We start from the raw sequence: 13,325 nt of genomic DNA, 5'->3' as shown, positions 1-13,325 counted from the left end.
CTGCGGGTAATATGCCCTCTTTCAGCTTCTTTCAAGTAAATATTTATCACCTATAACTCACTCTAGCACATGTACCATGCACCTTGAGATTAAAGAAAATACACTGAATCAAAATACTCTTTTATGTTTAAAGAGTTAAAAAGACTTAAAAAGTCATATTAGCATCCAAACAGATCTAGTCCCAGGAATTCTCAGATATAAGCTTATAAATCTAAATCTCCCTTAAAAGGTCTCTAATATCTATGATGCTCACCATCAGTTGGTAGGTTTTGTGACAAATCTTTAAGCTTCTCATCTGGGAGCTTGATTTTCATGTTTTCTAAAATGTCTTCCAGGTTACTGACATCAACCTTCCCACCTAAAGAAAGAATCAGGCACACAAGAGAAATTTAATGACTTTCCTGAAGGAGAAAATTTCAATGAATCCCCACACATCATGGCTAGCAGCAAAAATATCAATGACACAACACATTCAAGTGTCCACAAAGGTGGACAAAATGAAATTAGAATTGTAACCTCTTCCTTGGTCTTGAGGACAATCCTACAAAGTACAAATTCATTATCCAATGAATTGCAATAGGAGAGACACAAACTGAAAATTTCTTTCTGGTAGGTGGGGCATAAATGCTCAGTTTAGTTCTTCAAGTCACTGAAATGCCTTGAACAACTGCCAATTCTTTACCTCACATTTTCTATGTAGATCCAGATTTAAATATGCTCTTAAACTAAATTTGACAAAAACCAAACTCACTAAGCAGCAAAATGAAAGATTTTGAACAAGGCAGCTCTATTCAAAATAGCAAAATCAGTTCAGATAAGAGGTGGTAAGATCCACAAGAGAACAGCTAAATGATACTACAAATACGACGCAGGAGAATCTTCTTTATCTTTTTTTTCATTATGTTACTTACGATTGAAAGATTTCACACCATCTAGCAATCTATTTTTGTATACATTTCCATAATCTGTAAGAAAAGGCAAAATTGACATCACAGATAAAGTGATATAGCTATTTAAAGAGACAGAACAAATGTATCATTTCATAAAGACACTTTTAAATGATTTGTCTTAGAGATAACTTTGATTTTTACCCTCCAATGAATCTGCAACCATAGAATGGAGAAAACTTACAGAGTGCTGTGTCTGACCAAGTGCAAAGCCAGTAATTGGTGGCAAATGACACAATGGAATATGAACACATCTTTCTTTCACTTTCTTTGACTTTTCCTTCTTTCTCCTACTCCTTTGTATTCCTCCTGCCCTTACTTTTCCTTACATCTCTCAGCTTAACTTTTAGTTTTGAAGGCAACAACAATATAGCTGAAAATTTTACATCCAAAGGCAGGATCCAAGAAAACAGAGTTGCTGATTCCCAAAGAAAGAACCAAATTACACTTTCCAAAGGAAGAACAAGGCCATGCTAAAATTTCTTAGACATTCTTTTTGTTGTTGTTTTAAAATTAGCATATGTAATAAATACAGCTTTTTTTTTTTAAGTTGTCTTAAACACACAGGACCAACCTCCCTTGAAAACTCTAATAGTATTTGAAATGCTTACCATCAACTTGAAGATTTTTTACCAGTTCCAGGTATTCTTTAGGTGTGAATTCTATCCCAATGTCTTCCAAAATATTTTTCAGATCTTTGACATTAACTTTTTCTCCTTTAAAAAAGAGAAATGGCAAGTAAAGTTGATAATATTATTTAAGTATCTAAGTATTATTAAGTATTCAAGTATTCTAATTATCTAAGTATTCAAAAATATGAAATAAAATTGTCCACATTTATACATCACCATCCCTGGCTGCTAGATACAAAACAAAGGTATAGTAAGACCTGCCCAGTGGAGTAAAGGGCAGGCGGAGAATTAGAACTTATTCCCTTGACCCTAGGGAAAGATGCACTTTCATAACATTGGGGCTAAGACAGCATAAGTCTCAGTAAACTGTGGATTTAGGCAATTGTTTTGTAAATTAGAATGTAAAGATTAACCTAACATCGCTCTCCACTTTTCCTAAAATTATTAGATTATTTAGCCAATATCCTAATTTTTACTTCAACTATTATTGTGATAATCTAGATCAAGGATTAGCAAACTTTTTCTGTAAAGAGCCAGATAGTAAATATTTTAGAATTTGCAGGATATAGGGGCGCCTGGGTGGCTCAGTTGGTTAAGCGACTGCCTTCGGCTCAGGTCATGATCCTGGAGTCCCTGGATTGAGTCCCGCATCGGGCTCCCTGCTCAGCAGGGAGTCTGCTTCTCCCTCTGACCCTCCCCCCATCTCATGTGCTTTCTCTCTCATTCTCTCTGTCTCTCAATAAATAAAAAAATCTTAAAAAAAAAAAAAAAAAGAATTTGCAGGATATAGATCCTCTGTTGCAGCTACTCAACTCTGCTATTACAGCACAAAAGCAACCATTAATAATACATAAATGAAGAATATGACCGTGTTCCAATAAAATTTTATTTTTTAAAAGGGTCAAAGGACTAGATTTGGTGTGTGGCCAGTAGTTTATCCTTGATACAGATTTTCAGTTTTTTCAGTGGTGAAGATCAGAAGCATTATTATTGATAAGTATTTTAGAGGAATAGGACTTGTTATGGAGAAATGAGAAAAAATTTTTAATATGGGTAACCCAAAGACTGACTCTGGACAATTAGACACAAGCACTTGTAACAACACCCTTGTAACCAACATCTATGTGAGAAATAGAACACTGATAACACTCTGGGGGTCTCTCATAGTCTTTTCCAATCCCTATCCACAATCTTTCTGTAGAAGGTTATCACGATCCTGACTTTTTGGACAAAGATTTCTTGCTTTTTTTTATATATTTCTCACATTATTAGGGTTAGGGAACACTGCACATCACTTACAAAAGCATTTTCATAGAGGCAAATGAAACAAAATGAAAGATTATGCTGTTATACAGGTAATAAAATTACGATTTTTTAGAAGAATAGGCAATATAAAATTCAGGAGAGTGTTATCTCAAAAAATGGGGAGGCATGGTAAAGGGATAGGGAAGCAACCATGTGTTGATGCAATTATATTGGAAATATTCTAGTTATTTTGTTGAGGGGGAATCATGGAAATTAGTACTATGCTTATGGATTTATGTGTTCATTGAAAAGACAAGATGGGAAAATGTCATTAAAGAATTAGAATTTTAATCTTATTGATAACTTTTAACTTGCCTGTAACTGCTGTCACATTACTCATCACTTTTTTCAGAGAAACATTTCCATCAGCTGTAAGACAAAAAAAAATTCAGACAATGACACAAGACAGGAAAGTTGTGATGTAGGGCCCAATGAAAGTCCATATATTCTATTAAATAATTTGTGTTCACCTTAAATCTATATTTCCTGGTTTGAGTGCTTGATTCCTTATTAGTAAGAAGGACAGTGGCATTTGGCCCATGTCCCTTGAACACAGGGTCTGACTATGACAAATGTATTATCTTCAGTTCTTAGGTCTTCAGTACTTTCTTATGAGCATGGCAAAAGATATCATCCATAAAGGTCAATTCATTTTGTTTTGTTTGTTTTTGGTGAACCTTACATCTAGCACAGATACTAAGCAAGGGGCTTCACATCTTCCATCTATTCGCAATAAGGCTTCTCAAGTGTTTCAGCTCCTGTATCTATCTCAAAATGGTGGTGACATGGGCTTATTGGATATTTGAGGAAATATTAATTATGTTCTACTAGTTCCTATTATGGATATTTTTCTCTCAGTTATTTCAGGCTCTCTTGGTTAGGTATTCATTCATTTCCCCCACTGCCCCCATATTTGTTTCTCTCTACCATTCTCTGGCATGCTATCAGCTGTGAATATCCTCTCAGCAGTAATCACTGTTGATTAGGGTGATAATTTCAGATGCACTGAGGTGAAAAAAGACAGGATTTCTTTTTACTTTAAGACCAAGTTCTTCTCCATGAATCTTAAAAATATCTTAAACTCCTCAAATCCATCTAGTTTTAGAAATTCTTACATATGGGGGCAGCTGGGTGGCTCAGTCGTTAAGCATCTGCCTTCGGCTCAGGTCATGATCCCAGGGTCCTGGGATCGAGTCCCACATCGGGCTCCTGCTCGGCAGGAAGCCTGCTTCTCCCTCTCCCACTTCCCCTGCTTGTGTTCCCTCTCTCGCTATCTCTCTCTGTCAAATAAATAAATAAAATCTTAAAAAAAAAAAGAAATTCTTACATATGATCCCAAGATTCTAAGCTCTCCCCCAAAAAGGCAAAACAATTTTTTACAATGCTCACCATCCATAGGTTGATTTTGTAACACACTTTTAAGTTCCTTATTTTTGAGCTTGATCCCCATGTTCCCCAGAACTGTGTTCAGGTTGTTGACATCAATCTTTCCTCCTTAGAAAGGGATGGAGATGTAAGAAAAAAACCAATAAAGACACAATATGAAAAAAATTTCTTGTGCTGATGAGTTAATTCAATTCTCAATAGGTCTGGATGCTGGTTACAGTGTTAACTGGAATTACCTTATTGGAAAGTGGTTTGGCAACAACTATCATGATTCTTTAAAATGTTCATAACTCTTAGCCCACTAATTCCACTTTTGGGAATGCAGAAAAAGCTATGCCAAAGGGGAGAGGGAAATTTTCATTATAATCTTACTTGTAATAAAGAAGGAAGGAAGGAAGGAAAAGAAGAAAGAAAGAAAGAAAGAAAGAAAAAGAAAGAAAGAAAGAAAGAAAGAAAGAAAGAAAGAAAAGGAAAGTAAAGAAAAAAGAAAGAAAAAAGAACCCACAACTTAAATTTCTAATGACAGGGTATTGGTAAGTGAACCATTATATCTTCATTCCGCAGAAAACTACATAGTCATAGCTGTTGATTGCCACAGGAAAAAAAAGTTATTTTATAGGGTGAAGTTGTATCATGCAGTCATTTAACATATATGAATTAAAATTGTATCCCACAGTCCTGGGATCGAACCCTGCATCGGGCTCGCTGCTCAGCGGGGAGCCTGCTTCTCCCTCTCCCTCTGCTGCTGGCTGCTGCCCCTGCTTGTTCTCTGTCTCTGTCAAATAAATAAATAAAATCTTAAATAAACTTTAAAATTGTATGCCCAGTAAAAATATACATAAAATGAACAATGTAAATAATGCGTGTGATTCTCTCTGACATTCTGCAGTCAGCAAGCGCATAAATAGAGTGAATCTCAGATGGACAACATCAATTTATTATTCCATCACATGGATTCATTTCCCCTAAACCTATCATATTGTAACTGTCTTAAGTCAATGTGATTCTAGTTTTGGAGGCAGTTTTAATATTATGGCTCTTAGGCAAGCCAACTACTTTATCTAATTGCTTAACTATAGGGATAACAATGTATTCCACCACTGCAAGAAAAAGTGACTATGTTTGACTTATCAAGACTAGTATGTTGGTGTCTTTTATAGAGCCTTCCAATGGAATTTCAGAGCACTTTTGACTTGATGAGATTATTGCTAGTTTAACTTGATGAGATTATTGCTAGTTTAAGCTTCAAAATATTAAGAATGGTAATGACTGGATAGTAGGACTATGGATGATTATTTTTTCTTTAATTTATATTTAGTAGGCATATGGCAACTTTTATATTGAAAAAATAGAAGAGGGGCACCTGGATGGCTCAGTCAGTTAAGCGTCTGACTCTTGATTTCCGCTCAGGTCATGATCACAGGGTGATGAGATTGAGCCCCTCATTGGGCTCCATCCTGGGCATGGAGCCTGCTTAAGATTCTCTCTGTCTCTCTCTCTCTCTCCTTCTGCCCCACCCCCTGGCTCTCTCTCTCTCTAAAAAAAAAAAGAAAGAAAGAAAAAAGAAAAATAGAAGAAAACTAACAATTCACAGCTGAGCATTATGATGCTTATTTTCAGCACTGTGAAGGCTAATAGTCTAATTAGACCTATCCAAAAGTACATAGAAAAACAATTGTGGAGATTCTTAGGACTGATTCCTTTGAGTCTGACCCTGGGGATCAAGCCTGTACAGCACCAAAAAAAAAAAAAAAAGATTTTAAGATTAATATATAGAAGGAATGGCAGAGGAATCATGACCTAACAACTAGGAAAAAAATACAAATACAGAGATTAAAAATCTCAATTTTATATACTTTCTCATTATACTTCTTACCCACCTTTGAAAGACTTCAAAGTTGATAGCAATCTATTCCGAAAAACTTTCTGATCATCTGGAAGGAAAGGCACAGTTCAGGACAGAGAATGAGTCACAAACAGAATATAAGGGTCAGAGTTTCCTTTGTGTGACTAACTTTAGAAATCTATCCACTTTCACCTTCAAATCATGATGAAGTTAAGCAATGAAAAAGTTCTTACTATGGTATAGAGTGATATATGGTTTAGAGGTAAAGAGCCTGGGTTCAAATTCTTGTTCTGCTGCTGCCTAGCTTTGCGGCCTTAAGCAACAAACTCTGGCCTTTTCTGTGCCACAGTTTCCTCCACTGTAAAATGGGCATAACGTGTCATCATTGTGTGTGGTGAGGACAGAACTTGCCACATCATTAGGGCTCAACAAATGTTAGCTGTTATTTTTTTCTAGATCCAATAATCGATCCACTGATCACACTACTGGGTATCTACCCCCCCCCCACCAAATACAAAAACACTAATTCAAAGGGACACATGCACCCCTATGTTTATAGCATTATTTATAATAGCCAAATTATGTTTATAGCATTATTTATAATAGCCAAATTATGGAAGCAGCCCAGGCATTATTTATAAGAGCCAATTATGGAAGCAGCCCAAGTATGTATTGATAGATAAATGGATAAAGATGTGGTATATATGTATACCATATTATACATATAGATACCATGTTATATATATAACAGAATATTTTTCAGCCATAAAAAAAGAATGAAATGTTGTCATTTGCAATGACATGGATGGAGCTAGAGAGTATTATACTAAGTGAAATAAGTCAGTCAGAGAAAGACAAATACCATATGATCTCACTCATATGTGGAATTTAAGAACCACAACAAACAAGTAAAGGGAAAAAAAGAGAGAGACAAACCAAGAAACAGACTCTTTTTTTTAAAAAAGATTTTATGTATTTATGTATTGATGTGTTTATTTATTTGAGAGTGAATGAGAGAGAGAGAGAGAGCATGAGAGGGGGGAGGGTCAGAGGAAGAAGCAGACTCCCTCTGAGCAGGGAGCCTGACGCCAGACTCGATCCTGGGACTCCAGGATCATGATCTGAGCCGAACGCAGTCGCTTAACCAACTGAGCCACCCAGGTGCCCCGAAACAGACTCTTAACTATAGAGAACAAACTGCTATAGGTGGGGTGATGGGTGAAATAGGTGATGGGGATTAAGAAGTACACTTGTGGGTGCCTGGGTGGTTCAGTCAGTTAAGCATCTGACTTAGGCTCAGGTCATGATCTTGGAGTCCTGGGATTGAGCCCTGTGTTGGGCTCCCTACTCAGCAGGGAGTCTGCTTCTCCTTCTCCTTCTGCTCCTCTCCCTGCTTATGCTCTCTCTCTCTCTCAAATAAATAAAATCTTAAAAAAAAAAAGACCCTGGGTGATGTATGGAATTGCTGAATGACTATATTGCACACCTGAAACTAATATAACACTGTATATTAGCTGCACTGGAATTAAAATAAAAACTTAATAAAAAAAAGAAATTGAGCTTAACAGGGAGGAGTTTTCAGGGTTTAGCTCTGGAAGGGATAAGGATTAGGAAAAGGGAATCTCCAGGGGCAATGTAAGGAAAAGTGACTCTGGGAGAGAACAGGAATTTACAAGGACTTCTGCAATGTTACTGAGAGAGACAATATGTACATCCCTCTTTCCTCTCCCTTTCAAAATCATCAGTAACATCTTTCCTCAACACTGATTTTGTGCAAAAGGATTCTTTTTTTTTTAAAGATTTTATTTATTTATTTGAGAGAGAGAATGAGAGATAGAGAGCACGAGAGGGAAGAGGGTCAGAGGGAGAAGCAGACTCCCTGCTGAGCAGGGAGCCCGATGTGGGACTCGATCCCGGGACTCCAGGATCATGACCTGAGCCAAAGGCAGTCACTTAACCAACTGAGCCACCCAGGCGCCCGGAAAAGGATTCTTTCGACAGTTGAATTCTGTACTTGAATTGGCACAGAGTAATAGACTGTTCATATGAAATCAAGAGCTGACCAAAAACTAATGATGTAATATATGGTGATTAACATAACAATAAAAAATTAAAAAAAAAAAAAGTAAAAAAATAAAAAAAAAAAAGAAATCAAGAGCTGAAGGATGGGTGCAGGTAACACCTGAACATGTGTCACTTTAAAATATAAATATCACAAGTAGAACCAGAAAACTGAACTCTTTGGAGGTTGCAGATGCAGCTCACCATCAACTGGTAGTGATTTTTGTAGATCAAGACATTCCTTATCATTGACTTCTATCCCCATGTCTCCAAGAATGTTTTTCAGATTAGTGGCATCAATCTTTTCTCCTTTGAAAATACAGAGTGTTTATAGGTGAAAATTTTAGAAATTAATAACTCAATATTATGGAGGTTCAAAAGGTTCATAAGAATATGTTATTGACTTATATGATATGTATTTTAAAATATACCTAAAATAGCTTATATGGCATCATTCCCAATTTGGGATTAAAGAGCAAAGGTAAAATGGGATGTAGAAATAGTGTGTCATTAGAAGTCAAAGCAAACTTGTTCCTAAATTATTGATATAAGAAAGTCTCTCTTAATTTGGGGGATAATGTGCAGAATAAAATCTACTTACCAAATTGGATAATGAATTGCCAAAAGAAAGAATTATGGCAGGAGATCTTATACTGACTTATGTAATTGATTGTTCACAAAATCCACACTATCTTGAGCTTTACAAAACTTTACCTTATTTATTCATACACTTACCTAAAATTTAGCTATTTGCATGTAGGCAAAGGCATATATACATATATGAGAAAAACATCTCTAAAGTATATAGGACTTGTTATCAAAAACAAGTCCTGTAGTTTATTTTTAAAACAGATAATCCAAGATCAAATGGATTTTTTTTAAATTTTTTATTGTTATGTTAATCACCATACATTACATCATTAGTTTTTGATGTAGTGTTCCATGATTCATTGTTTGTGCATAACACCCAGTGCTCCACGCAGAATGTGCCCTCCTTAATACCCATCACCAGGCTAACCCATCCCCCCACCCCTCTCCCCTCTAGAACCCTCAGTTTGTTTTTCAGAGTCCATAGTCTCTCATGGTTCGTCTCCCCCTCCGACTTACTCCCCTTCATTCTTCCCCTCCTGCTATCTTCTTCTCAAGATCAAATGAATTTTATCAGGCAGAAATATTGTACAATAATTGGGTAAGATGGCAAAATTAATATGAACAATAGACTACTGGGATAACAACATTCAAATATAATTTACTATAAAGCACTGGGGTTTCAGTGTTATAGAAACTCACCTGTAAAATCTTTCATTTTCAGTGTCACATTTTCCAGATCAACCTTCCCATCAACTGTAAGACAAAGAGCAGTCACAGACCAAAAATGAGACTGTTCCTTCTGCTTTCTCTACCTATGACACCTGTCCCCCAACTAGAAAGTTGATATCATCTTGAATTTTATTTTATTTTTAAAGATTTTATTTATTTATTTGACAGAGACACAGCGAGAGAGGGAATACAAGCTGGGGGAGTGGGAGAAGGAGAAGCAGGCTTCCTGCGGAGCAGGGAGCCCGGTGCGGGGCTCGATCCCAGGACCCTGGGATCATGACCTGAGCCGAAGGTAGCAGCTCAACCGACTGAGCCACCCAGGCGCCCCTCATCTTGAATTTTAGTTCTAGACTATTAATTTTTCATCATATTTACTTAGATATCTAAGAATAAGTATTTTTATTTTTTATTTATCTATTTAACAGAGAGAGAGAGAGAGAGGGAGGGAGAGAGAGATCACAACCAGGGGGAGGGGCAGGCAGAGGGAGAGGGAGAAACAGGTTCCCCACTGAGCAGAAAGCCCCTTGTAGGGCTTGGTCCCACGACCCTGAGATCATGACCTGAGCCAAACCAAGAGTCAGACGCTTAACTGACTGAGCCACCCAGGTGCCCTTTGTCTTTATATTTGAATGACATCTTAGCTGTGTATAATTTTCTTTGCCACACTTTTTCAATTTTGTAGACATTCCTCCATTCTTTTCTGGAATTGAATGTTGCTTTGGAGACCTATTGCTTCCCCCATCTATTATGTGCTTTCTAACATTTCTATATCTGAAGAACTCCCATTTTTCCTCAATAAGTAAACTAGGAAGTACTTCACTGTAGAATATTCTGGATCAACATTTTCTGGAACTGGTGTGGTGTTTCTGATCTGCATTCACTCCTCATTTTAGAAAACTTTTCTTTTTTTCCTTAAACTAGATTTGATTTAAAATTTTTTACTTGCTATATTCTCTAAAGATATTTGATATTCTTATGTTACTTTGTGAATCATCCATATCTACTAGATATTTGATAGCATTAATCTTTTTTTAAGTTTTAATTTAAATTCCAGATAGCATTAATCTTTTCTCTGCATTTACTGTATCTTTTTTTAAAAAAAGATTTTATGTATTTATTTGAGAGAGAGAGAGCATGACCTGGGGGGGAGAGGCAGAGGAAGAGGGAGAGGGAGAAGCAGACTCCTCTCTGAGCAGGGAGCCCAGTGCAGGGCTCGATCCAGGACCCTGAGATTATGACTCCAGCCAAAGGCAGATGCTTAACTGACTGAGCCACCCAGGTGCCCCGGTGTTTACTGTGGGTATATTAAGTTCTCTTACTCTGTCAATAAGATATTCAGCCATATCTATTTTTTACTTTGATGTTTATAATTTATTTGATAATTCTATAATGATTGGTGCTCATTTTTTTTTTTTTTTAGTTAGGCAATTTCCCTTTTAATATTATCATGTTATGTTACCATCTCATTTTTGAGATCTAGTTTTATTGAATCCATTAAAGTTGCTCTGTAATAAGAATTAATTGTCAAGCACTTCTTTTTGGCTGTTCCTTAGGTTATACTGAATTATACTACTATTAGACTGGGTTATTTGTTTTTCACATGTTCTCTTCCTTCCATTCTATCTTCTTTCTTTCTTATTTTCCTTTTGCTATTTTTCTTTGCTGTGTTAATGTAGAATTGTTGCCATGTCCTTTCTTTTCATTTTGCATATGCTTCAACAGCTCTGTTCAGATCTTCATTTTATTCTCAAGATTTAGTGTAACCTTTAGTTGCTCTTTCTATAGTATCTGAGACCAGTTTGCTTTCTTCAGTGAGGTGCATTTGAGGAAAACTTCTACCCACTTCTATTGTAATCTGAGGGTGTGATGAGGTGTTACATGGCCTTTGTTATACTTGAGCCCTGCTCTCATATCTGAGGTTTGCTCAAATGTCCCAACAGGGTTCATTGCTCTAATTAGGTAGAATGAACCCTGGTAAAGACATTTAACAAACTATGGATCTGTGCATGGGATGGTGTTCTCTGGCTTCACATCAGACCTCCATTTCTGGCTCTGAAGCTTTTACTTTCATTAATGAGTGATTCCTATTGTTCATTTCTCCTGTTTTATTGATTTTTCCCCAGCTATTCCTTCCTAGTAAGTGGAGAGAGAGAGAGAGAGAGAGAGGGAGAGGGGAAAGTTATCTATCCAATTTGCTTCACTCCAGATCTGGGCATTTTAGTGAGAAATCTGAGGATTTCACCAGTTTAATTTCTGAGGGAGGAGAAAGGCTAAGAGGAGTCTAATTGTGCTGTACTGTTTCTACTCAAAAAATCTTTTATCTCCTTGGTTGTCCTCATTAAACATTTATGGCATTAGGTTGGCCTCCTTTTATTATTTGATTGGTGCTGAATTTCCTTTGCTGAATTTTTACTTTTTTGTTCTTATTGTTCATTTTGTTAGGTATTGGAGGAAAGAAAAACTAGACAGATTTTGGTTTATCATCTTAAACTGGAGTCCTCTGGATCAGTAAGCATTAAAATAAACAGTTCCTTGAAGATTTGAAAGAACTTACTCTTAAAACTCTCTGGGCCTGTCACCTTTTGTTATAGTGATGGGTGGTGGTGGAAAGTTGACAGATGTAATTATTTGATGGTTTTTTTCAACTATCATATTGGTCTATCTATATTTTTCACTTCTTCTTTGATCAATATTGGTAATTTATTTCTTTTACTTTGGAAAAATGTTCATTTTTTAATATATTTAACATCTTAATCTCATGTTATCATAATACTTTACTGTAATAGTATTATTATGCTCGATATTCACAGTTATATCTCTTTTAAAATTCTTAGTGTGTTTCTCTCTATCCCTTTCCAGTCTTTCTGACTGTATCTGAACAGGCAAATTTAACCATTCCTCATCATAGACTGTTCTCTTACTTACCTCTTTAATGTTTCTTTTAAATGTTTCACATTCTATTTTCCTTTTCTTCTTCATGCTTTGACCTAAGAATGGTTTGTCAGAACTCTCACTAATTTTCATTATTCATAGAATACTCTGTTAAGGAAGAGTCAGGATGTGCTTTCATTTGAGACCTGCATTCAGCTACATGCTTTTTTAAAATTTTTATTATGTTATGTTTATCACCATACATCATTAGTTTTTGATGTAGTGTTCCATGATTCATTGTTTGCATGTAACACCCAGCGCTCCATTCGGTACGTGCTTTTAAAAATGTTCTGTTGAAGTCAGGGAACGACAGATGTTGGCGGGGATGTGGAGAAAGGGGAACCCTCCTACACTGTTGGTGGGAATGCAAGCTGGTGCAACCACTCTGGAAAACAGTATGGAGGTTCCTCAAACAGTTGAAATTAGAGCTACCGTTCGATCCAGCAATTGCACTACTGGGTATTTACCACAAAGATACAAATGTAGGGACCCGAAGGGGTACGTGTACCCCAATGTTTATAGCAGCAATGTCCACAATAGCCAAACTGTGGAAAGAGCCAAGATGCCCATCAACAGATGAATGGATAAAGAAGATGTGGTATATATACACAATGGAATATTATGCAGCCATCCAAAGGAATGAGATCTTGCCATTTGCAACGACGTGGATGGAACTGGAGGGCGTTTTTTTTTTTTTTTTCTTTTTTTTTTTTTAGTTTTTTATTGTTATGTTAATCACCATATATTACATCATTAGTTTTTGGTGCAGTGTTCCATGATTCATTGTTTGTTCATAACACCCAGTGCTCCATGCAGAACGTGCCCTCCTCAATACCCATCACCAGGCCAACCCATCCCCCTACCCCCCTCCCCTCTAGAACCCTCAGTTTGTTTTTC

General features: G+C 36.5%; 1 protein-coding gene across 5 annotated transcripts in view; it reads right to left on the bottom strand.

Annotated features, from left to right (window-relative positions):
• The window catches only part of EFCAB3 (EF-hand calcium binding domain 3), a 133,156-nt gene extending 131,494 nt beyond the window's left edge, over window positions 1-1,662 (bottom strand). For all 5 annotated transcript variants that reach the window (XM_027624497.2, XM_027624500.2, XM_027624498.2 and 2 more), the window contains exons 1-3: window positions 1,559-1,662; window positions 912-965; window positions 254-358 (exon numbers count right to left, since the gene is read on the bottom strand). In XM_027624497.2, the coding sequence (XP_027480298.2) occupies window positions 254-314 (61 nt within the window). In that variant the 5' untranslated portion in view covers window positions 315-358; window positions 912-965; window positions 1,559-1,662. The remainder of the gene's footprint in view (window positions 1-253; window positions 359-911; window positions 966-1,558) is intronic.
• Between the last annotated feature and the right edge of the window lie 11,663 nt (window positions 1,663-13,325).

The sequence above is a fragment of the Zalophus californianus genome, chromosome 16, assembly GCF_009762305.2.
Source record: "Zalophus californianus isolate mZalCal1 chromosome 16, mZalCal1.pri.v2, whole genome shotgun sequence".
In the NCBI taxonomy this organism is placed as follows: Eukaryota; Metazoa; Chordata; class Mammalia; order Carnivora; family Otariidae; genus Zalophus; species Zalophus californianus.
This window is presented reverse-complemented; position numbering and strand designations above follow the sequence as displayed.